At 42.4% G+C, this 25,951-nt stretch overlaps 1 protein-coding gene and 1 long non-coding RNA gene across 6 annotated transcripts in view; one reads left to right on the forward strand and one right to left on the reverse strand.

Moving 5' to 3' along the window:
- Positions 1–25,951, reverse strand: part of ETV6 (ETS variant transcription factor 6) — a 239,074-nt gene that overhangs the window by 38,345 nt on the left and 174,778 nt on the right. For all 5 annotated transcript variants that reach the window (XR_012017719.1, XM_072799011.1, XM_072799009.1 and 2 more), the window contains 2 exons: positions 13,252–13,416; positions 658–792 (listed from right to left, as the gene is read on the reverse strand). Coding sequence is in view for 4 of the 5 variants with exons in the window: in XM_072799009.1 (XP_072655110.1) it covers positions 658–792; positions 13,252–13,416 (300 nt within the window). In the remaining variant the exon portion in view is untranslated. The remainder of the gene's footprint in view (positions 1–657; positions 793–13,251; positions 13,417–25,951) is intronic.
- LOC140617487 (uncharacterized) lies at positions 2,759–8,631 on the forward strand. The gene is made up of 2 exons (XR_012017721.1): positions 2,759–3,032; positions 8,133–8,631. It is a non-coding gene; the product is annotated as an uncharacterized lncRNA (long non-coding RNA).

Below are 25,951 nucleotides of genomic sequence, written 5' to 3' on the forward strand. Positions count from 1 at the left end.
ATGATTCTCCTTCATCAAAGTCCTCTACATTCTGGCTCCAGCATAACCTCCGCGGACTAGGTTGGCCAAAGCAAAATCTCAATCACTGTTGAAATAGGGTGATGGCTCACAGGGGTTTATTTACTTCATTCTATTTGGGAGAAATCTCTCCGGTTTGACATTTTCTAGAACAAAAGGTTGGTTGGGGGTGGCTAAAAGATAAACCTTATAACCCAAGTCATCTGATGGCTCTCTTGTTCCAGGGACTCACTCCATCCTACCTATTTTCTCTGCCCGGAGCGTTCCCCACTTCACCCTGGCTTATCGGAATTCTGCTGGATCAAGGAAGCCCCCAGAACCACCTGCTTCATGAGGCTGACCCTGAGGCCTCTGCCTGGATGTCATTTTCCTTCCTACTGTCTCTTTAGGATGTCTACTCTTACAGCTACACTTTGCTACTTCTCTATGAACCTCAATTCTTTATGAGATTGCGGAGAATTAAGAGTACACCTCATTCATCCTGCCATTTCTCTCAGTATCTTCTATATAGAGAGCACTCAATACGTGTTTGTTAAACAACAAACTAATCGCACAAGTAAGAACAACTTATCAAATAAATGATGAAACCTTTTGGATTGTCTAAACCTCATACAAGGAAAGAAAAGCCTCCTCTGGTACCTTCTTCATGGTTCTGATGCAGTAGGACTTCTGGCTGCGTGTGTATAGAGTTTCCAGGATGGAAGAACGGTGAAAAAAGAATCCGAGGTTTTCTCTGCTTCAGAATATGCTGAAGGAGTTCATAGAGCACATCACCTGGAAAAAAAAATAAAGAGAACTAGAGCAATGGGAATATTTTAGTTAACAGACTGAGCTTTAACTCTGTGGGTGGCACTGGACTAAAGAGAGAACGGTGAGCCAGAGACGCATGCCACCTACCCTCAGGTAGCACACAGGGGAAACTCATGGGCCGCAGCCATGTGATTGTTTAATTGGATTTTTTAAAATTGTGAAAGTAATATATGAAAAAAAGTTTTTTAAAAAAGTCGAAAACCAGAAAGAAAACAAAAATCAACTAAAATCCCACTGCTAAGAGAGAGAAGTCTTATTTCTACTGTCTATGGTTTTATCTAAGGCTTGTACTAGTTTCAGCTCTTTTTCCTTCCACATTATTGAACCCCTCCACTAGCTGCAAAATGATAACTCATCACAAGGATGCACCTGACTTTATGGGACATTTCAACGATTCCAACTTATTGCTATTATTCTTGGGAAAAATATTCTTTTCACATCAATCTTTGGTTGGATTTCAGATGAACCAAAGAAGGATTATGAAGTCATTAAGTCTGAAAATGTTTAATGTTCCACTGGTAATTCATACATTCTTCATAGAGATCTTCCAAAAGAAAAAAAATGCCTTTCGAACCCACTCCAATCCCAGGCAGGAAGAGAATGAGGATGAAGAAAATGCATTAAGTCTGGTCAGAGGTGCTAACTATTAAAGATAGTCTATAAAGAACTGGCACATTCTGGGATGCTTACCTCCTTTAAAAATACACACGGGCATCACTCCAAGGTTCTACAGTCTCCTGAGAATCATCTCTAGATGGGCAGAGGGCTGGTCTGAGCTAGGGCCCTCTGTTCTATTTGGTATTTAAAGTGTCCAGTGAGTAGTTAATTACAAAACAAAACAAAACAAAACAAAACCCCAAATCCAAAAACCTCAAACCCAAAACCTGTCATGTTCTTGTCCCACCCCTTCGGCTTAGATCCAAGTTCAAAAATGCAGGTGGGTGCTCAAAACCCCTTAGGAGTGGGTGATTAATCTTTAAAATACCACAGGCTTCTGACTGTCCCCCTACGCCCTTCCACATACAGATATGCAGTCAACAATTGTACGGAACAATGGGCTTTTGTCTCTAATTTTAGCCATTTTTAACAGATACTTTAATTAACAACTTAATTTAACTGCATATTTTGGGCTATTGCTAAATTATTTTTTTCTTTTAAACTCTGCTTGAACCTGAGAAATGCTCCATATTAATTTCTTTCTTTCTGCAAACCATTTGTACCAAATAAAGTTCGAGGATATTCTGTCCTAAGTGATTCCTGAGGTGCCCTTGTGTCTCTGCTTTGAATTTGTTCTTTCCTCTACCTTTGAGTTTGGGTGGTTATTAATATTACTTAGTGACACTATTTACTATGATGCTTAAATAAAGCAAAAGACTTTAAAGAGTTGAAGGCAAGCATATCATGTGGATATTTCCTTAGAATGACATGGGTGAGAGGATGCAGAGGTGTTCTGAACCAGACTTTGAAGAATGTTCTGTGTAAGGTGGAACCATGGCACACACGAGTGGGCTTTTTGAGCTGAGAAGGCTTGGAACACATTTAATCTGAACCTAGTAGTCATGGTAATGTCATCTCTGATGAGAGGAGGATACAGAGCCTGAAATACAGTCCTATTTTAATGATTCATATTTTAATCGCTTACAAAAATAAGCCCCTAATCAACACTTTGTTTCTTTTGGTTTAGTGTAATGTCTTCCTGAACTTGTCTTAATTTACATGGCCTCACACCCGCTGGGTTTTATCCTGTGGGTTTGAGCAATGCTTTATTTCGGTAGTACGCAGAAAGAGAAAACGAAACACTGAAAAATGTGTTCCTGATGATTAGTATTACTAAAAAAAATGGCCAGTAATTAGTGTATCCATTTTGGAAGAGGAGGCCAGGAAATATAAATTTAGTGTCTGTGAGGGTGTTCGACTTTGTTCGCTCAGGGAGGCAGGCTGATGTGGCGGGGAAGGCACAGACTTGCAGACGCAGGCCGCCTGGGCTGGTGTGCCAGCTCCTCTGCACCCAGTGACCTTGAGCCAGTCCCTGAACTTCCCTGTGAACTGCAAACGACATCTACCTTCAAAGTGGGCTAGGCTGTCGCTGCTCTGTGAGAGTTCAAGGAGGGGAGGAGTGTGGCTGCGCACCTAGAGAGATGCCACCTCTCACCTGTCCTCAGAGGCTGCTCCTGGGGCTCTGCTGCGTGCTGATTAAAGACCTGGTAGGTCACTTATTTTTTGTTGCCATTTTTCTATGTACATACAGAAAGCGAGGCAGCAAAGCAGAATGGGGAAGTGTCTATGCTCTGGAGTCAGACTTAGGGATCTTAGGTACATCCTTTACCCTCTCTAGGCCTCAGTTCTCTAATCTACAAAATGCTATCTACCTCATAGAATCCCTGTAATGAGCTCATCACAGTGTTCAGCAAACACCAAGAGCTCAGCAAACACTAGCTGTCTTTGTGACCACCACTATCCCCACCACCATTATTGTTCTTTTTTTTTTTTTTTTTAGATTTTATTTATTTATTTGAGAGAGAGAGAGAGAGATAGCAACAGAGAGCATGAGTAGGGAGGAGAGGGAGAAGCAAGCTCCCTACTGAGCAGGGAGCCAGTCCAATTCAGGGCTTGAACCCAGGACCCTAGGATCATGACTTGGGCCAAAGGCAGATGCTTAACTGACTGAGCCACCCAGTGGCTTACTATTCTTCTTACTATTCTTATTCTGGTGTAGGACAGACCTGTAGACCTTAAGGCAGTCTCTTAGGGAGAATAAAGGAGTGTCTGGGTCATGGTCATTGCTATGCTTCCCCTGTAGAAAGCCCAAAGGTTAACTGAAGCCATTCACTCATCTTGGCTTCTCTGGACCCCATCCCCCTGGCCGGGTGGCCAGGCCCACAGAGGGGCTGCCACACACTCTCCCCCGCAGACTCTTCCAGCTTTCTGTGCTGGCTCTCTTCTGCCTCTCATCCCAAAGCTGGCAAAGGGAGCCAGGCAGAGGAGGTTCCTGTTTGAGTGTGCAAAAGAAAAAAAGCAGGGGAGGGGTGAATCAAGTGGAACCTTGCCAATTCCTTACCTAAACCATAAGCCTCTTAGGAGAACTCGTGAGATAACATTCATAAGTGCCACTTGGAATGGCTGGCTGATGGGTGGGAGTGTGGGCCAAAGGTCCCAAGTTCAATGCCAGGAAAAAATTTCATTCTAAGACTGTAGAGGATGGCCATAGATAGATCAGTCCATTCACAGACATGTTTCCTCAGCAACCAGGGGCTCAGTCAAGGAATGTGGCTGGCTTAGCACAAACGCATCACTACTATGGGAGAAAAATCAACTTACTGTGCATGCCCTGTGTATGTGTGGTTGGCAGTAACGGTGTGTGCTTGATAATAGCTTGGAATCTTAGAAAGGATTCTAGAGGTTACTTAGATTGAGTCGAACTTGTGTTCAGTAGAAGTCCCCTGCCTCCCCTTCCCCTGCCAAGAAGTAGCTTTGGCTGCATACTTCCAGTGATGGGCGGCCAGCCACAAACATAAGCAGATCATTTTTGGACAGCTCTAGTTGATAGAAAGTTCTTCTGTTGAGTTGGAACTTGGCCTCCCCTACAATCTCATGTACCTCAGCTCCTAGTTTTGGCTCTGGAACAACACAGAACGTGTGTCTCGTCTACAACAGTTTTCTAAATAAATAAAGATGTGCCCCCCCCAATCCTCTCCCATCTCTACTGCCTCCCATTCCCTCCAACACCCAGCCTCTTCTCCTGCTACACTTTTAAAATGTTCATATACACAGAAGATCACATCTAAAAAGTAGTATTAACAAAAAGATCTCTGGAATAAGAAAAGATTTTGAAAAATAAGTTATATTTATTTGCCTCCTGAAAATAAAGAGCACGAGCCATAGCACTATCTATCTAACTTACCTAATGACCAGTGGTTTGAATTCGAAAGGTACTTGTCAAAAAATTCTTGGCTCATTTGATTCATGATAAATCTTCTCCATCTTCCCAGAAAAGAAATACCTAGTGCTAACCGTAAAAGGCGCTTCTATGGTGCTAAGCAATGGAACCAAGGCTCCTGCTTAAGGGATGATAGCAATTGCTGGTTTCTCTATATATCGTCATGCATACATACATAGTTCATGTATACACATGTATGTACAGAGGTGGGGCTGCCATGAAGCCACCGAGCTTTAGGGCTTTACCTGCATGGGCTCCTGGGAGGAGCCCTAGAACTATTTGTGTCTCCCAAATGATAAGCTTCAGGCCCCATAAAACCTAGATGTACCCCTGGGTACGTGCACACATGTGACACATGGTGCACTGCTTGTAGGCACAAGTGGCGCAAGGTAGATGCATATACATGTATATGACACAGAAACCCCAGAGACTAAGCACACACAGAATTCTGTATTGGTGACCTTGATGTGAAAAGGCAGGCATCCACTTTCAGAATACTATATTCTATTATTGTATTTGTAATTTGCTTTAAACAGATACTAGAGAGAGTGAACGATGTTTCTAGCATCTGAAGACTGGAAATATACAGATGCTGTTTGTGGGGGTACAAGTTTCTTTCCTTTAGAGGGAAGAGCCTGGGCTCTCGGGCAAGAAGTCCCAGGTCCTCCTGGTTCCTCTATTTGTCAGCTGCATGCCCTCAGGCAAATATTCTTTCTCTGTGAGGCTTAACTCCAGACTTAGTAAAATATTCTTTTGTCTCAAACGAGAATAATGCCACAGACTTGGCAGGGCTGATACGAAGATCAAGTGAGATGAGATGAACAAGCACCAGCCCCGTGTCTGCTATAATGTGGGCTCAATAGATGGCACCCCTTGTGATTCGATAATTATTCACAGACGTGTCTCAAAAAATCTGGAAACTATTTGCTTCGCTTCAACACGTTTGTATTTAAAGCGCATATACAAATTTCATGAAGTCACATTCATATGTATCAAATATGTTTTCCCAGTTGACATCATTTGACATAGATCTTTCTACTTCAGTCTCTCTCTCTCTCTCTCTCTCTCTCTCTCTCCTAGTTCATAGTTGTATCTTCAACTTCTTTCTATGGGGTTCTTCCCTTTGCATTTAAGAAGTGTCCAGTTTTTCCCGTTTTCTGCATATACACACCCCCTCCACCCTGCCTTGTCTTCATCTCTTCATCTTCCCTTCAGGTACTGCTCCTGTTTCTGTGGTCCCAGCACAGCCAAGCTTGGCTGAGGAGCTGTCCAACTCTGCTACTCCCACTTTCCTCCCCTTCTACCACTGACCTTGCGGTCCAGCCCAGAGGGTGATGGTCAGGACTTGGGGACTCTGCCTTTCAGCAACATTCATCAGCAACACTCACTCTCTGCCTCCTTCTAAGAACATTCCATGGCTTTGGACATTTCCATCCCTTCTGGTTTTCCTTCCACCTTTTCCAACCCTGCAACAGTAAGGCTCCCCAGGCTCCCACTAGTCTTTCTCCCCAGTAATTGTACCTATTCCCATGGCCTCAGTCAGCCCATCTATGCTAAATCTACTCCAGTCAGGCATTTTATCTCAACTCCAGAACCTTCAGTTATCTCCTAGATACTTTTTTTTTTCTTCTCCTAGATACTTCTTGTATGCCACACAGACACCACACATTTAGTGTGTCGAACATAAACGTCTTTATCCCACGTGGTGCTTCCTAATACAGGGAATGCCCAGTTGTTCAGGCCAGGGTTATGCTTAATTAACTACTCTCTTTCTCTTACTCGACATCCAATCAGTCCCTAAGACTTTCAGACTCTGCCTTCTAAATACTCCCAGTGTCATCTCCTTCTCCCTGCTGATTCCATCTTACTTTACGTCAATATGGTTGTTTCTGAATGCCAACCAGGCCAACTGCCCACATCCACTCTTCACCTTTGCATTTTGTCATGCTAATCTCTGCTTAAAATGCTGAATGGCTTCTGCCTGTCTTTAAAATAACCTTTAGAATCCTGAACATGATCTGCAAGGCCCTGTATCATCTACTGAAGAAATAATAAGCAGCTTGATGAATAGTTGTAATGCCACTGTAAATTGCTTTATATTTACATTCTCCAAGTCTATTCAGCAAGTCCCATAGCAAGTGGGTAGCCTGGGCATTTCCAGTTTTTATAATTATAAATAGAATTGCTAAGGGCATCTTCCCACATACCCCCCACCCCCTGCCATTGGACTGTGTCCTTTGGACATTTTCTTAAAATGGTATTATCAGTGAGAGAGTTTGATCACTTTTAAAGTTCTTATGCATTCCCTGTTCTGCAGAAGGCTGGGGCCCACACATAGTGTCATCTACATGGCTACCCAGAGCCCCTCCCCTGGGCTTCCTCAATGTTTAACTTCTCAAATTCAGTAGGGTGAAAGCAGAATTTTTACATTTTTAAAATCTGCATTTTTCAGGTGATGATTTACTATATACATAATCCTCATGTGAAGATCATCTGAAGTAACACATTCTTAAATTTGCAAACTGTTTTCTTTTCTCTCTCTCTCTGGTTTTTATTCAGAGATTTTAGTTTCCTTTTGACCAATTCTTAAAAAAAAAATAGTGCAAAGGTGGGAGGGGTATGTTTCAGATTTGTCATCAGATTCTCTCTGCTGGGTCCTTTCTGTCTGTGGTAGATGTTCAAGATAAAGTTCAAGGCTTTAGGTCATTCAGTTCTAGTGTAAATTCAGCAGTGGGAATGCCAAGGCAGGCACTGGTCCAAGGAGGTCCCACTGGTGGCCATGACAGGCCCCTCCGATCAGAGGACTGCTTGGCTTTCCAATTTCTGTTCGGCCTTATTTTCTAAAAATTCCATTCAAACCATTTTTGTAGGCTGAGTAGATGACAGTCCTTTTTATAAATACAGAGTGCCTCTATAACCATAAGCTAGTCTTTTACTTAGGAACGACTATTTGGGATTTAGCTTGATATCAATGTCTTAGACACAGATTCTAAGAAAAAGGGAGTAGGTTGTGGGAAAATCTGAATATTGTATGCAAGATAAGAAAAAATTAGAAAAGAGATACAGTAAGACAACTGTCTGTATAGCTGGATGCAGAACATAAAGAGATATTACAGATAAAAAATAAAGAGATATTACAGATGAAAAATAAGCTTGTGAGAAAATATGAATATTGTAAAATAAGTATGTGCTTTATTAAAAGAAGTGTTTTACGTTTTACGTGTTATCACGCTGTGTGGCAGGGAGATCGGTCAACCCTATCATTTCATAAATGGGGAAAGCAAAATGCTAAGAAATTAAATGACTTTTCTATAATTGACCTATCTAAGCATTTCTCTGATGTGTGTACATTTTTCTCTGTTCACAGATACAAGGAGAAGAGTCAACTCTGAGTGTCTCAATCAAGGATCATGCCTGCTGCAACTCCATACTTCAGGAGTATAATTCCCCTCTGTAACTCATACCCTCAGATTCTGCTACTTGATTCTAAAATAGTGAGTTGACCCAGCCATTCAACCCAGCAAATGCACCTACCATTGCTTCATAAAGATGAATAAGCAAGTTGGTCCAAGGAGGAACTTTATGAAGATACAGATCAGTATTTTTTGTTTAACCTTGAAAGGGAATTTTACTATATTTGAAGGCCACAAGCAAAGCATATTTCCAAAAACCAAGGTTCTAGTATATTAGAAAGGGAAGGAATAATTTGCAACATCACATTCTGGTATGCTGACTGACTCACTGACTTAGTAAACCCCCCATACATTATTTGCTGAACTGAAGGGATTTGAAAATACGTGTATTTTCCTTTTTTTTTTTTTTTTAGCTTCAAAGAGGGTCATGAATTAAATTGAAGATAACCTGTGGTTGCTGTTGTTCTCATAAATGTATATATATATTCATTCCACCCTAATGTCTTACAATGGATAACTAAATTAGAGTAAATATCAATGCTAACTTGTCCATTCCTTCTTATTCATGTGTTTTCTCAGGCGTCAAAGTGATCAAATCATAAATATCCCTTTGAATTTAAATCATCCCAGACCATTTAAGATAGTAATTGTCTAATAGCTCTAAGAGTAGATAAAATGACCTATACAGGTAAAGTTCCATAAAGTTACAGTTCCTTCACATTGTTCTTTAGCTTTGCAAATATTATAAATTCACCATCTTATATCCTTTAACTTGGAGAATATTTCAAAGAAAATATCCCATTTATCTTCAGCCTTAAAATCTTCTATTTGGGGATAATGTAATTACTTAAAGCATATTCTGCATGTTCCCTGCTTTATTCTAGAGGTTAAAAATGGACAAGTCTTGTCCTGGAAATGGATGAGATAGGTGCAGTTTGTCAAACTGGCCAAAGAATGTGGAGTTCAGAGAGGCTACCAGATTTGGACCTGTGACATATGAATATTTCAGGTAATTATAATTCACTGGGTCCTGTTCCCTCCTCTCTATATTTGAAATGAGTTGTATTGAGGAGAATGTTATTTCCATACATAGAGAGCATAATTCTGGGTGAGGCCATGAAGGAAACAAGGCTGGGCGGAAGCTATACACATCCATTCATGGTGATGGGACAACCAGATACTTTTTATTTCAGCAGTGCCATGACTGATGCAAAGCTGCTGCTGATTCATCTTAGGCAGCAAAAAAAATGCAAAGAAGGACAGAAAAAAATTGGGTTAAGTGTAAGTTTTCGAGGCATAGAGGTTGAAGGGGATCAAAGTATTTATCCCTTGCCTGTGGGGTAGGAGGTTTAATAGAAGGTGGGCAGTGTTTCATGATTGAGAGTGGGCTGAACTGTTAAGAGCTGAAGGGTGCTCAGGAGCCTATGGCAAAAATGTCGTATTACAGAGAAGGAAAACAGAGGCCAATGAAGTATAGTGGTCTGTAGAGGAGCCATGTGTAGAACCTGGGCCTTGGGACATCTACTACATCAAATGCTAAACCAGAAAGTCCAAGTGAGGAGAAGCAATGAGAAATGTGATGTCTGCGAACTAAAGAAGATTTTCTATCTATACCTGTCTCTACCTAAGGAGAATGCCAGCAGGTCAATCATGCCCTCATTACCCTGCCGCTTGGCCACATCATGAGAATGTCTTCTTAGTTCTTGTTTCCAGACCCTCTGACAACACTCCTGTTTTATGATAAATTTTCTTGCAGCCCCTACTGGCAGGTATCACCTTGAAATTCTACCCATGGCTTTCTGGTTGATGCCTTAATTAAATTACCTACAGCATACATTTCTCCTTATTCTCAGCTCAACGTAATGGGGATACTGCTCTCAGCTACTGTTGCTAGCTCTGGCCTGGCTCTGGTCTCAGAATTCCAACTGCAGAACAGGATATGTCTTTTTGGATGCTGTGGCATCACTTGGCCAAAGTAAGTCTTACCCACTTGCTACAAATGAGCTCCTCATCTTAGCTAACTGTTCTATGCCTGAAGTACTATTATTTTACTCTCACTTGATCTCATTCTGGACTTCAATGTCTCCAATTTAGACATTCTAAGTAGTTCTAGCAACAACATTCTAACTAGTTCTCCTGTTTTTTGTGATATTAGTCTGCCCTATGCACTGATGGCCAACGTATGCTCCAAAGGAAGAGCTCCAATTCTATTATTCTCCTCATCCAAACCTTTCAGTGGTTTCCCATTACCTGCAAAACAAAATCCAAACTTCTTAACATGTGAGCTTTAAAGGTGGGCATGTGTTGGGTCATAATTTAATCAATATTTGTTGAGTGCCAATTGGGTGCCATGCACTGTGCTAAATTCTGGAGACAAGTCAGCTTAACAAGATACAACCCCCGCCTTGCCCAAGTGAACTTCCTCTTGGAGAGGGATGCAGAACAGAAAGCAAGCACATAAAACATGGTGTGTGTGTGTGTGTGTGTGTGTGTGTGTGGGTGTGGGTGTGTGTGAGAGGGGCCATGCCAGAATTAGGGTATGCTCTGGACATACCCTAGGACAGCACCTAGTGTGGACTGAAGCGGGAACAGGTGGAGGAAAAGAGAGCAGGGCCTAATTAGGGAAGCAGGGATGGGAATCAGGTGAAGCTCTCCTGAAGAAGGTCAGCAGACAAGTCAGGCAGGAGTGATGAGTGACGATGGACAGTGTTTTCAAGAGAGGACTGAATTTGTGTGGTGTTATCTCTGAACTCCATCTCTACACCAACTGACCTACAGTTCCTCCTTAACACCTTTCCTTACCTCCATCTTGGCTGTCTTTCCAAGTTTTCAAAGGCTGCCTCTGTGACCATACTTTGAGCTTTTGCTTGACAGTCCAGGCTGAAATCGCCTCTGCTATCCGTAAATCTCCTGAGCCCATACTTTTGCACATCTAGCATGGAGTTGCTCAGAGAATACTCGCTGAATGAATTTCTTTTGCCACCTAACTGGGGACTAGACACATCAGGACCAGACTAGTATAGTGACTACATCTGGCCTCCCACCTCCTGCCTCTTCATATGGGCTATTATTTCACCATTATCCAAATACATTAAGCTAATGCTGTTCCAGTGACCTGCAATGTTCTTCTCTCCCTACCTCATTTTCATCTATCCTTCATGCTCCAAATCAACTCTATTCTGTTTTTCATAAGCTCCATCCTACCCTGCCCTCTCTCCTCTCCAGCTTCCTTTTGTCTTTAGGTTCAAAGGTGCAATCCTAACTGGACAGCAGGATCCTGTCCATCTTCCATATGGTCTGCTCTGGCAGAGACCTGACAATATGGCTGGGAGGCTTTTGTCTATCTTTGCTTCCAGCTTTGAGCAGAGAGAATCTAGTTTCTAAGTAAAGTGGACAGAGGTCACTAGGGAGAAAAATAAATCAGCAACAAAAAGGAGTATCTAAGATAGGATGGGGTGGGTGGGAGGGTGTGGGACTTACAGACTGACAGAGGAAAGCCAGGGTAAGGGCTAAGTCAAATCCCCTCAATATGCATCACTGTGTTTCCCCTTGTTTGCCTTACATGAATGGTTTTTCTAGAACATGCTGAAGAGTGAAGAGTTCTTTTCCTCCAGAGAGGTGACTTTGCCCCTTTGAGTATACCTTTGAGTTTTCCTGAGAACAGACAAGGTAAGTGTTTTTTGCATTAAATTAAAGGAACTATTTAGTTTCCTTTTAGGTTAGTTTTATTTATGGGTATGATTGTTCTAGTTTTCTTATCCTGAGACTACAGAAAGAAGCAATGATTTGAGACAAAATGTTTCAGGCATGTCTGGCTCCATTACTCCGCAAAACCTGAAAAAGATCTGTTTTTCAGAGATAATAAACTTTCAAGTTTCAATAACATCTCTACTTCTGGGGGAAACTTCCCTTTATCATTTCCTCATATAAACGGTCTGCTGCAATTGGGAAAAGCAGGGGAGATACTGTTCTGTATTCTTATCTCACCCCCTGTGATGGCGATGGTTCCTCATGACAGTTGGTTTATTAACTTCTGGCAGGCCTCCAGGAGTAAGGAAGGGTTGAACGTCGTTGGAGCTATGCCAAGACCTGATGCAGGACCTTTGCCCTTGGTCAAGACGAAGAGAGTCTCTGCCGGACAAGTTACATCAAAGTCGGCCCCAATGAGACTCGAGAGGAGGGAGGCCTGCTAATATTTGAATAACTAGCCCCTCAAGAGGCATAAACCCGAGGCCAAAGTTCCCCCTTCCCCTATGGAGTTCCCAAATAACTATCTTCTAAATCTCCACAATGTTTAAGAAATGAAATGGGAAAGTCTATTTGAAGTCTTACCTGTGTCAGCAATACACTGTGCAGGTACAAAAGCTCTTTACTGAATCGAATCTTCCCATGCAGTCCTAGGAGCCCTTATTCTGACAAAACCGTCTAGTTAGATGAGCCTGAGAAGTCTTCCACTTGCATTTTTCAGGATTTCCATAAGCTACAAGATGCAATACTGCACAAAATTTGGTACTTCAAAGGGGGCCGCCGGAAGCCCTTTGAGTTTAATTCTAAGCTTGCCTTAGCTACTAGGGTCTCCACCTCTTCCCATTCTTATCTCCCATTTCCTCACACCTCTTCTTTTCACTCCATCTACCCTAGCAGGGCTCGCACACCCTTCCTCTTCCGTCTTTGGTTTTCCCTGGGTAGTTCCCTACCTATACTCACTCCTAAGCATCTCCAAAAGTTTCCAGAATGAGGAGCAAGGCAGAGTGGAAGGGCTAGAATGCATTTTCTTCTTGATTTAGTGGCACAACTTAGATCCCTCAAGCTCCGGTGTCTGTAGGTCCTAACCAGTTTCCTTTTCTCAACCTTCAAAGGTTCCCCTTGATCTGAAAATTCTTCCTCTTTTCCCCTCAAACTGATTTATGTCATTAGGATCTTTCAACTCTATTAAACTCAAGTCATTGTCTTTGTGTTCATGGTAGCCAACTGTGGGGGGTTTCTTGGGCATGATGAGTGGTGGCAAAGAGCAACCAATGGCTAACAGATTTTTTTCCAAGCTGAGCGCATGTCAGGGATCCAGACTCTCACCTGAATGAGGAGATCGGTAGCGAAAGTCCTCTTTGGTCAGCAGCAGGAGAGCTTTGCCATTCATTTCAAATGTGTTGCTGTCAATTGGCCTTAAAGAAAACTCATTTTCAGCCCACTTGAGCCACTGGGCTACGTCATCCCTGCTCCAGTAAACTGGCTGCAAGCCTGTTGGTGAGAGAGCAAGGCAGAAGGGGAGGGAGAAAGAGAGAAAGAGAGAGAGAAAGGTCTTGTCAGTTAGACATCTGGAATAAAAGGAAAAGCTTTCCGAATGGTTAATAAAATTGAGTCTCCACATCTGAAGAGCCCTTATGTTCAACTCCGAAGCCCAAGTTAAAGCTCAAGATTTGTCAGTGCCAAAGGGCGGTACCAAATGAAGTATGTATTTAGAGGCAAAATGAGAAGACAAATCCCTTTTTATGTCTTTAATGGTCCCGAGGTGTTACTGCCTGGCCCCTTCTTGCCCAGCTCCTGAGGTTCTCTCGATCCCAGGTATGCCCTAAAGCTGGCTCTACGGTGGCCTGAAACACCCAAGGAACTCAGAGTCATGACAATTGTCAATGTGCTTCAGAGGGGACCTCAGAGTCATGGCTGATCTGATTGTCACCCACTATCTTTTTGAAGTGGGAATGTTCCAGAGCTGGGCTTGACCTTCGAGAGCTGCCAAATCATGAAGTGTTCCCTGAAACTTCTTCCAGGAAGAGCAATTCATTCAGCCTCTGGGAAACTATCAGACTAGCCTCTGGGAATAAGAGGGCAAAGTAAGGATAAAAGGTCTTTTGCCTTTTTATTCTAGTTTTTGATGTCTGAACTTGCTGGTGGGGGTGGTACTTGGACTCTGAGTAGGACCAGAAGTGGGCCAGAGGGAGGGCTGCAGCTTAGGTTATGAGGGTAGCTCAGGCTGGATCTTTCTGGAAGCCTGACTGAGTCTATATTTTTATTTCATTTTGCTGTTACTGGAAATCTTTGATATATCCTTCAAGTGGTTTAGAACAGTGGTTCTCAAAGTGTGATCTGGAGACCACTCAGGGTTCCCAAGACCTTTTCAGGGTGTCTATGAAGTCAAAACTCTTTTCATAGCAATATTAAGAGTTTACCATTTTTCACTCTCATTTAATCGGGAGTATATAGTGGAGTTTCCTAGAAGGTACATAATGTGATAGTGCAGCAGATAGGAGAATCCAGACATCTTCTATGAAGCCAGACATAAAAGAGACTTGCAAACCTTTAAAGCAATGCCACTTTTCTCACTAATTGTTTTGGAAGTCATATTCATAAATATATACTTAATGCTAATATAAGCTCAGCTTATTATTTTTCAGCAAGTTAGGTATTTTTTAAATTCTGTTTTAATCTAAAAAAAAAATTCTGTTTTAATTTCCGATATGGTAAATATAGATAGATATAATCCATGAGTGAAGCTCTCTGGGATCTTCGATAATTCTTAAGAATTGAAAGCAGTCCTGAGACCAGAATGAGAACTGCTGGGTTGGAAGAAGCTAGATGCTTAATAGAGCTTTTTTCTCTAAACTGTATTGCATGAACTAATAGTTTAAATACCATGGGATCAGGATTTGCTAAGAATTAGCTTCAGTCTCTCCAGCAAGTTACTTAAACTTGCTAAGGAGACTCCATGAGCATGCTATAAAAGTGCCCTTCAGCTGGATCCTGGAAACAGTCACCTTTTCATCATTAGGCATAATAAAGAACGGACTGGTCTACTTGGATGGGCTGCTTTTCCTCCCTAGTGGACCAGGAATGAACAGCTCAGATCCCTTGGAGAAAGTCCAGGGCCTCTGGGCATGATATTGGCTCTGCCTTCCAGGTGGCTTCTTTGCAAAGTCTAGTTTTGAAGAATAGTAGCTGGCTTCCTTGAGCTCTGGGGAAGTCTTCTCTAAAGTAGTCTATCGTGCAGGTCACCAAGAAAGAACTACGGGCCCTGGCATAATCAGAGATGGACATTTAAGAGCCCTTTCTCTTGATTTTTATGTTTAATAATTTTACATGGAAAAATAGTGGCATCTAAAATAAGAATGTGTAGTATGCTACTGCTCTGTGACTGAGAATAACACACAGCCACTAAGGAACTCAAGGTTTTGTTTTTGACTCTTAACTGTGCCAAGAAGTAATGACTATTAAAAATGGTCCTCGGATACAGAAGATGCTCCCACTCTTTCCAATGACCTTGAAAACACATATCTGGAATCACAATGAAACAGGAGTGGGCCTAAGGATGGCTCTGGAAAATCTCAACTTTTGAACTGGCAAAAAACCTTCACGTTTACTTCCTATTGTCAGTGATGTCCCCTTTGAACAGGAACAGCAGAATGATTAGTGATTTGTCATTAGGAGCTTTTTCCTTCCTCTCCTTCACACAGACAGCATGGGGACAGCCCAGATATTGGGTGCCAAGTGTAAGGGGCCAGTCAACCTTGGCCTAGAAAAGATCCTGGTGGTAGGTGGGCCACAGGGCAGATGATGCTCAGTCAGAAACAGGAAAAACGATGGGGTAGCTGATTGGAAGTGTGAGTGCTGGAGCAAATACAGAACCGAATCCCACTTGGGAGGGGAAATGAGAGTAAAATGCTGAAGTGTCTGCAGAGGATTCACTGAACCAGAGGGAGGCGGGTGACAAGGGGGTGGGGGCCACAAGTAGTAATTTGAGGTTCTTTATATTCTATGGAAGAAAATACTCATGAGTAATCTTTTCCCTAAATACAAGAAGAGTCACACACTCCCAACAGCCCTGCTGGTGAAGAGCGACAGTTTCTCTTTTCACTTCCCATTAATTTCTCCCACAGCCCTGTCCCTGAAGCAAGCAGAACCACTGCAGAAAGCCCCTCCTGGGAAACCAACATGAATGCTCTGGGCTGTGTGCAAAAGGGAGCCATCAAGTCACTGTCAGGCCAGGGAAATACCATGGTAATCCTAGCAGTTTCACAAAAGTGACCTTGCCAGACCAAGCTACCTGCTCGAGTCCACTCAATAAATACACTGATCGGAGTCACTACTCTTCCCTTGGCATAAAGAGAAGGTAGATACATTTACCGAGCTTCTGGAAAGAGGCTTGATAAGTTCTGGTGTTCAAAGTCAAGTCCTACTGCTGCTTTCTCTTTAATTCACTAGAATGACTGAGGAAAAAGAAGCCCCTGTTCCTCAAACCTAACAGCCTAAGGCCTGGGAGTTATAGTATCTAAGTGGAATAGTCTTGGACCCAGAGACAATTCTAATTAGGACCACTTAATTTACTTAATAGTCATTTATTAAGCACATCTACATCTAGCACTCTTGTAAGCACTTTATATATATAAGTTCATTTAACTGTATGCTCACAGCAGCCACACGAGATAGTGGTTCGGGTCAGAGAACTCGGGCTCAGTGCATCGAAGGGATTTGCCCAAGGTTACATGGCCACAGTAACAAGAAGGGCTGAGATTCAAACCCAGGCAGTCTGGTTGCAGAGTCTGTGCTTTTACCCATCACACATGGCTTACACATGCATTTCCCCCCCTAGAGTCAGAATTCCAATTGATTTTCAGCCATCTATTAGGGATTCAGAAAAGACTGCATGAATTGAATCCTCCCCCTCCTAGACTTTGATTCTTGGAAGCTTTCTCAAGTTATCAACAGACTAAAAATAGAGCAAAAAATCTGTATATCCCTGGAGAAGTAGATTTATAAATGGGAAGAGGAAGGAGGTGTAGGTGGCACTCTGCTTTGAACACATCTAGGAATAAAGTGTCACTCTCACTGGCTACTCACTGCTCCTAGGTACCAGTCTTGAGACTTGGCCTGGCTCACGGCTGCTAATGTCACAGAAGCTGCAACCAGGCAAAATGAGGGAGAACATATAATACAGAACTGGTTTTATAGTTACCTCTTGAGACTTTAACTCTACAAAGTTGAATAATACAGAGGTTCCTTTTTTTTTTTTAATTTTTTATTTATTTATGATAGTCACACAGAGAGAAAGAGAGAGAGGCAGAGACACAGGCAGAGGGAGAAGCAGGCTCCATGCACCGGGAGCCCGATGTGGGATTCGATCCCGGGTCTCCAGGATCACGCCCTGGGCCAAAGGCAGGCGCCAAACCGCTGCGCCACCCAGGGATCCCAATACAGAGGTTCCTAATCATTAGTACCTCTTTTGTACCTCTGTTACACTACTCCCTCTGCACATAATAAGCCCATGAAAGTCATACTAAGACCTGCATTTTTAATATGAATTCATTTCAGAACATATTTGAGAATTTCGTTCAGAAAAACTGAACTGCTATGATTAAGAAAATTCCTAAGAACTCCACTGTGGTTTTTTTTTTTTTTTTTTCCAAGTAGGTCAAGTGAAGTTCATGGTGCCATACCCTTCATTGACACACTGAGACCCTTAAATTTGCTTCTAATATTTTTTCAATTCCATGTTCAAAGGAGCAGCCACTTTCATCAGCACATTCTTAGGCTCATTTCAAACCTTCTGAGTTATGTTTAGACAACAATGAAAAATGTGCTCGGAGTCAGTCAGGAACCTGGATTTTACTCCCAGAGCTCCCATTAGTTAACAGCTGATTTTGGCTCAGTGGTTTTATCTGTAAAACGAGGGGCTTAGGCTATGTGATCTCTATTCCTTTCTGAGTTGTTATTAACATAGTCAACACACTCCCACTTCATCTGAATCCTAAAGACCAAAACCTACAAATAGCCAGGACCTTTTTTCTATCAAACTACTCCCTGCTCACCAAGATGACTCTGAGATTTTGTAACTTCCTGAATGATCTTCTGAGTCTCGGAAAATAGATTAAGTTATTTTAAGTCAAGTATGGTGCTTAAGAGTGTTTTATTAGAATCCGATTCTTGGAAAAGTTCTAAACTGGCTAAGGCAATAATAAACATAACATTTTGACAAGGTGCTTTCACATGTATGATCTCATGTAATTCTCACAAAATCTCTGTGAAATCCATCATGTTTTCATTTCAGTTTAACAGAGGAGGAAACAGGGCTCAGAGTCATGAGGTGATGGCACTGGTTTGAACAATACTCAGTTCAAGCTCTTTTACTATAGTATATATTCATCAAACACATCCTTTAAAAAAAAAAGATTTTATTTATTTATTCATGAGAGACACACACAGAGAGAGGCAGAGACACAGACAGAGGGAGAAGCCTGATGTGGGACTTGATCCCAGGACCCCAGGATCATGCCAGGAGCTGAAAGCAGACATTCAACCACTGAGCCACCCAGGCATCCCCAAACACATCCTTTGTCCCAAACTTTCTGTGTAAGTGGGATTTTGATGCAGATTCTGTGGCTTACTGAATAGAACTATAAAAGAGAAGAAGATACCCCAGAGATGATCTGGCCCAACTCCCACCCATCTTACTCATTAGGAAATGAAAGCCAGGAAAAGTTAAGAGGCTGAAGATGAAGCTGGCCCAGGTTCTCTGTTTCCAGCATCTCATGCTGTGTCATAACTTGATTAAATGATACAGAACGATTCTGTAACCCTTGACACAAATGAGGAAAGTTATCACTTCCTTGCTTAGTCATCTTGCCTTCAGATTAAGCATCCTTAATTGGTACAAACATAATTTCTCTACTGCAGTATTTAGACCCTCACCAACCCACCCCCACTTCCAGGGAGCCTCCTTAGCTCTCACCCCTAAACACAGTACCAGGAGCAGGATTGGAACTTTTCTTTCTTTGGACAATATACTTCTATGGACAGTAGTAGCTAATAATTCTTGGGCATGTAGACTGAGTATTTTCTACAAAGATTCTTATTCTCATTTTATAGATGAGCAAAAAAATGTGGCACACATAACTGGGCACGGTGGTGCTAGGATCCAAACCCAGGTGGTCTGGCTCCACAGTCCCAACTCTTAGAACTCTGCCACCATGCTGCTTGCCAAGTCCCTCACGATAACCGCGAATCCTTACGAGAGCTCACTGTGTGCCAGGCACTGTTCTCAGCGCTCTCTGTACAGACTCCTATAATCCCCAGAGCAATACTATATGATAGAAACAATCACTATCCCTACTTACAGAGGAGAAAACTGGAGTATAGGGAAGTTAACTTGACTCAGCCAAAGTCACGCAGCCAGGAAATGGCCAAGCCAGCTGGCTTGGCCCAAAGTCCATATTATTAACCACCTATCTCTCTGTCTAAGCTTATCTGGTGTTTTGGCAGGACATCAAACTAAACTCCTGATTTAAAAAAGAGCGAGAGAACAGTTTCAATGGTTGTGTGAATTTCCACAGTGGATACCCTTGCAGGCACTGAGTGCCAGCACTGAAATGATTTCCCAGCTGTAGGATCTTAGACAAGTTACTGAACCTCTCTGTATCTCACTTAACCTCCACTGAAAAATGGGGACAATTTTCAACCCATGCGTAAGGACCACTGAATCATAGACAATGTACTTATCAGATGTGAAGATGCCATAAAGCTAATATAGAGTAAGATTATACAAATGATAATAATATAAAATACATAGGATGGCAGTATGTGGAGTACAACAAACATCTAATAAAAAATAGCTCCGCTCACGAGTGTTATCATTTTTACCCTGCACATACATAGCTGGTGTTTGGAACCCAACTGTATGAATATATGTCAATCAGTATTAGATTTCATCTTGTTCTTTTTTGCCATAATTCCAGCGTGCTACAGTTCTCTAGACTTTGCTCTATCTCTAGTAACAACTATACTTCACTGCTTCATGTCATCTGCAGCTTTGATAAGCATCCTCCACCTCAACGGGTTCCTGACAAAATGATGATTAGGTGAGGGCTGAGATGGGAGTGCTCTGGTGACACACCAGCCACCTCCTTGCAGATGTATCCTGATCAAGTTATTGGTCCTTTTGGGTACCAGTGCTCAACAATCAATCCATGTATCTACTCTGGTAGTTGGTACATTTTTCAAGCTCAGCCAAAAAGGCACCATCTAAAATTCAGTGTAATGCTGTTTTCATGTCCATAAATATGTAATTACAGACTCATCAAAGAGGCTAGAGGAAGAAGAGAAGGAGCGGGTGCTTGGCTCTGAAGCGGTGACTTATTTACTAAGTGCTCGCAACATGTATGTTTCAAAATCTGTCCCAAATTTCATCTGGAAGTTATATCCTGCTAGCCATTTTTAGTGTGGACATGCACTTTTTTTCCCTTCTCTATTATGGACATCAGGTCAATAGTGGTTCTTTCTTTTAGTACCTCTTCCATTTCCTACAACCCTCCGGGATCACTAGGGTGGCAGACAGTGAGCTCACCCTTGTACATTCTGCATTCCCGTATGTCATCTGTCGGGGCCAAGAGCCTTGAATTTATTTAGAACAACTCAGATTCCTTTTTACATCAATTCGCCCATCTTGGGCTTTAATTCCCTTATGTCAATGTTTGCAATACTCGTTTCAGTCTGACAATCATTCTCCTTGATGGAAGAGAAAGAAGAAAGAGAGAAGTTGAACAGTTGTGTTTTCTTTTTGCCAACTTGTTAATGTCACTCCCTGCGACCCAATGAGTGTGCTGATATTGTTCTCTTTTTTTTTCCCCCTTAGGATTTATTTATTTATTTGAGAGAGAAAGAGAACAGAGGGAGGGAAGGGCAGAGCAGAAGGAGACAGAGAATCTCAAGCAGGCTCCTTGCTGAGCACAGAGCATGAATACGGGCTCAAAACCTGAGCTGAAACCAAGAGTTGGATGTTCAATCCACTGAGCCACCCAGGTGCCCCAAAACCGTCCTAATTCTTTTTTAAAAAAAGATTTTATTTATTTATTTATTTATTTATTTATTTATTTATTTATGACACACAGAGAGAGGCAGAGACACAGGCAGAGGGAGAAGCAGGCTCCCTATGGGGAGCCTGATGTGGGACTCTATCCTAGGATCCCACCGTCACGACTTGAGCCAAAGGCTGATGCTCAACCACTGAGCCATCCAGGTACTCCTACTGTCCTAATTCTTAAACCACCCACAACACTCATTGTTTTCTTAAACAGCTTCTATAGTTTTCAGCTCACTTAGTTTTAGTCTTCTAAATTTAAACATGGCTCTACGTTTTCCTTTTCAGTAAGTTTTTCTTCTATCTACCACAGACATCTTTTTAAAATTTGAGCTCATTAGGCTGGTACACACAAAAAAAGTGGGTAAAATAAACTGGCATGATCTTTCTGGTAAACAACTTGGTGGTAATTTCAGAGCCCTGTAAATCTTAACTGTTGTGAGCACTTAAGAATCTACCTTAAAAAAGTAATTTAGGATACAGAGAAGTCGTTGACGCACAAAGATGTTCATTGCAGTGCTATTTTTACTAGCAGGAAGCTGGAAACCTAGTCAACAGGACTAGTTAAGTAAACCATGGACAACATCTCTGAAAGAAAATTATGCAGCCAGTCACAGAACATTTGTAAAGAGTCCCTATTCATATGGTAGAAAACTAAATAGCACGTGTACCTATGTGTGGTAGTCTCAAACAATGCACAGAAAAATATTACCAGGAAACATAAAAATATTAATGGCAACTGCCACTCCATAGAATTATAGGCGATGCTTCTTGTCCTTTCTCATTTTTTAAATTTCCCAATTCTTTACATTAAGCATGTATTACTTTTATATTTTAAAAAGCCTATTTAAAATCTGAGCTCAAAAAAATAAAATAAAATAAAATAAAATAAAATAAAATAAAATAAAATAAAATAAAATAAAATAAAATAAAATCTGAGCTCCCCAGAGAACATCCCCAGTACAGCCTCATCAGTTTCTTCACCTGCCTTCCTCCTGTCTTGTCCCAGTAAGTGCCCTGTGGAGCTCACACGTCAGAGGTTCATTTCCTTTCTCTTTTTATAAGATTTATTTATTTATTTCAGAGATGGAGTACATGTGAGTGGGGGGTGAGGCAGAGAGAGGGAGAATCTCAAGCAAGCTCCCAGCTAAATGTGGAGCCCAATGTGAGGATCGAACTCACCACCCTGAGATCATGACCTGAGCCAAAATCAAGATTCAACGCTTAACTGACTAAGCCACCCAGGTACCCTGACTCTTTGGACTTGTGCATGATCACTGTGGAACATGAGACCACGGGTACTTTTCCCCTCAAAATCTGAAAGTACATCTGATCATGTCTTCCATTTCTCTTTTCCAGTTCTAAGATGATATTTTCATTCTCCTCAGAGGTTCCCATCATTTCTACTCTGCCAACCGATTCTTGCTTATTTGTCAGACCTGAGTCCAAATTCGTAGTGCCTCTTATCATTCTACCTTCTGGGAGATAAAACTGCTCATTGTTAGGTGCATCTGTTAAGCGTTACAATGTGCAAGCATGGAGCTGATGGGAATTGCTCAGTGCTTTTCACGTCACGCATGGCACCCAATGGTCCCCCAGTGATGGCGGACCGTACAAAGACCTTCCAATCCATCTCTGGGCCAGCTGTGCAGCCTGTGTCTGCCACCCCTCTCCTACCTGACACTATTCTCATCAGGTAGGATACTTCAGATTTGTGCAGCTCTCCACTATTACCATGTGCTGCCACACCTGTGGCATCCCCACAACTATTGTGTGAGGGAGTTAAGCGGGCATAATTGTATTTGCTGATAGAATGGAAGTTTACAGAGGCAGAGGGACTTTCTCAAGGTCACAGTGGGCGTAGGACCAGAACTCCAGCCCCAGGTCTTCTGTATCAGTCCAGTGATCAGGTCAAAGAAGGTACTGCTTATAAAAATCCCTTGCATTCTAAAATGCACAATAACAACGCAAGGGCATTAGGAAGAATCAATCATAAACTCAACTTCTCATGGCAGTCTTGATTAAGCTGTAGATCCAGAACTTCGAGCAGTGTCCAGAGGGCCCCCTCTGCCCTCTGCAAAGGGAATTATGGCAGACAGGGTTTATCTTAGAATAACCCTTCAAAGGAAAAGTATCATCAGAGCCCTTCAAGTTGCTTTCCAGAGCACTTTCCGGAGCCTCTTCTGACTCCCTTCCCTCTCTGAGAGCCGGTCCTCCAGGCTCCCACACTGGTCTTGGTCTTGGAGGTAACTCCAACAAGCCCAGCATTCTCATTTCTCTGGGTCTGTCTCTAACCTTGGAGTTGCTATTTGATCAAAACTGCTTTCAGCCCACAAATTCTGTCACTAGGGAATTAGAAGTTCCAAAATATTTCCTATTCTTGTCCTCAAGGTTACCGTGTTTCTCAGCACTCAGTATCCAAGTAGAGGTTAGAAGGTTCTACTTCTGTCTTTTGGCCCAAATCCCAAAAGCAAGAATACTATTTGTTCATGTTTAGATCCAAAGTCATATTCAATTCCCTTGAAAAAATTTTTTCCTTACAGACTTCATCTTGTGCATTTTTTTGGCTTTCCCTCAGGTTTATCCACAAAAAGGTTTTTATCAGCAAACCTGTTGACAGCAAAACTGGCCCACAGCCTGTCACTCACCCTCACAAACATGACATTAAGAGTCCTTCCCATTTCTGCTTTTGGGCAGCAACCCAATGCAGTGATAGGCATGTAACACTTGAGATAAAAACCTGGGTTTTTATTTCAAAAACTTTTTAATTTTGAACTTAGTCCTTAGTTCAAAAATTGGTCCTGTCACCTACTAGCTCAGTGATTTTGGGTAAGTTACATCTGTGAGCCTGTTTCCCCAGAAGTCAAATAAGGACAAGAACAGTACTTATCTCCTTGGGCAAATTTAAGTCGAAATGAGGTGATCCATAGAAAGACTTCTCACCCTGTCTGGTACCTGGGAAGCACTGAATACATTTGAGGGGATGGGTAGGACAGAGACGGGGTAGCAGATTAGCTGCACTTTGCCACATGTCTCCAGAACATGACATGTGGCAAAGACTGAAAGAGTTTCTGCAGCTCACCCGGGCCTCGGAAACTGAAGCGAGAGTTCTTGCAGGGGGCAGAGAGCTCTGGCAGGAGCCATGGGGCCAGCACAGGCCTCTGAGGAGGGGACCAGCATCATCAGTGTGCTGGGAGGGGATGTAGAGATGAGACTGGAACAGATGAGAGGCTGGAGGAATAAAGGTCAGATCAGGAGCCCATTCAGGTCCTGGACTAGGGTGAGGCAGGTGCAGCACTCACTTTGGGTGCAAAATTTTAGACAGTGCCCCCAATTTAGCAATCATGAAAGACAGTACCATTTTCGGAAAAAGAATAATATTTCAAAGCATTATTGAAGAAATCGGAATGAATGCCAAAAATTCACAATGAACAAAATATCAACATTTTAACTAAAGGTATATTGAAGAGATGACTGAGCATGTGGTGATGGTGGAGAAGGGCGCAGATTAGAGCTGTGCTCCTTAAGTTTCAGAGATAACGGACCCCTCTGAGAATTCCGTGAGAGCTACGGACTCTCTTCTGAAATGCGCAGGCACATGCAAACAAATATTTGCCTGCGATTTCAGTTTATAGACTATCTCAAGTTTATCTAGGGACCCTTGGAGAATCAGGTTAGTATTTTTTCAGCCCCACATATGCAAATGGGCCTGACAATAGGTACTGGCAATTCAGGTAAGAACCCATTTAGGTGTGAGCAGAGAAACACATGTACATCTCTCCTGACATCTTGGGGAGGAAAGAAAAGAGAGGCAAGAAGGGTGGCCTGGTCTCGCTGAAGTGTGTGTGTGTGTATAGGGCAACGAAATGAGGAAATGGGACTCTTAGGGGGTCACTTGGCTTAAGAAATGCACACACCTGACCTGAAATATGGAATGCTCCCTCTTTAGGTATTTCAGAAATCACTGCTAACATACTGCAAGTTTTTATTCATACTAGTGAAGATTAATCACTGCAAATTATCTTAATTTACAAACAATAAGGCACCTGGGATAGGAGAGACACCACTGAAGGACAGATGTGATTGAAAGATGGCTTTCTAAAGGAAAGAGGCAATTTAGGGCAGGGCAGTGTTTCTCACACCGCAGGGCAGAAAAATACACGTTATTTTCAATTTTACTGATATTTATGCGCACGGGTCCATTTTTAAGACAGAAAAAATGTAGGGCAATAGACAGTAAGAGTTGCAATGCTCCTCAAATAGATTTAGGGGGCAAGCCAAAACTGCTGGGAAAAGCTGGTGCAGGAAGGTTTTCTGATCATCAGTGGAAGTGGAGGGGTTCAGAGAATAGAAGGATGTCGTTGGATTTGCATGACCCGCACAACACAGATGATCTACTACTGGGTGCTTGAATCAAGAAGAATGCATATCCTTTCTTTACCCTCTTGCTCTTTTAAACCACACAGGATCATCTCTTGTGCAGGCCACAGTCCACAGAACATTCCTTTGCAAAGTGTAACAAGAGCAGAACTCATTCTCATTCTGGACAGGAGCCTGATAGGCCCTGTCACTGGCATGGGAGAGGCTTTCCTTTGTGTGGCTCAGCTGCGCCTGGTCCCTTCCCTCCCGGGTGCTCTTTATTCCACAGAAACTTAAACAAGCAGGATGCCTTTTCTCAGGATGGAGACAGTCCCTATTATCACTGAGTCCTGTGGGGTAAACAGGAGGCTGGGGGCAGGTGGGAGGGGGAAAGGGGAAGGGGAGGCGCTGAGGGAAGGGAGCCTGAAGGAAGAGTTTAACTTCTACAATGTAAATTTGCTCCACAGGCCTCAGGGAAACACATCCTCAGCTCCAAAGGCATATCTGACCAGGGTTCAAGTGACCCAACACATTGACACACTTGTAAAATAACGCTTTCCTGGAAAATGT

This window comes from Canis lupus, chromosome 25 (assembly GCF_048164855.1).
Source record: "Canis lupus baileyi chromosome 25, mCanLup2.hap1, whole genome shotgun sequence".
NCBI lineage: Eukaryota > Metazoa > Chordata > Mammalia > Carnivora > Canidae > Canis > Canis lupus.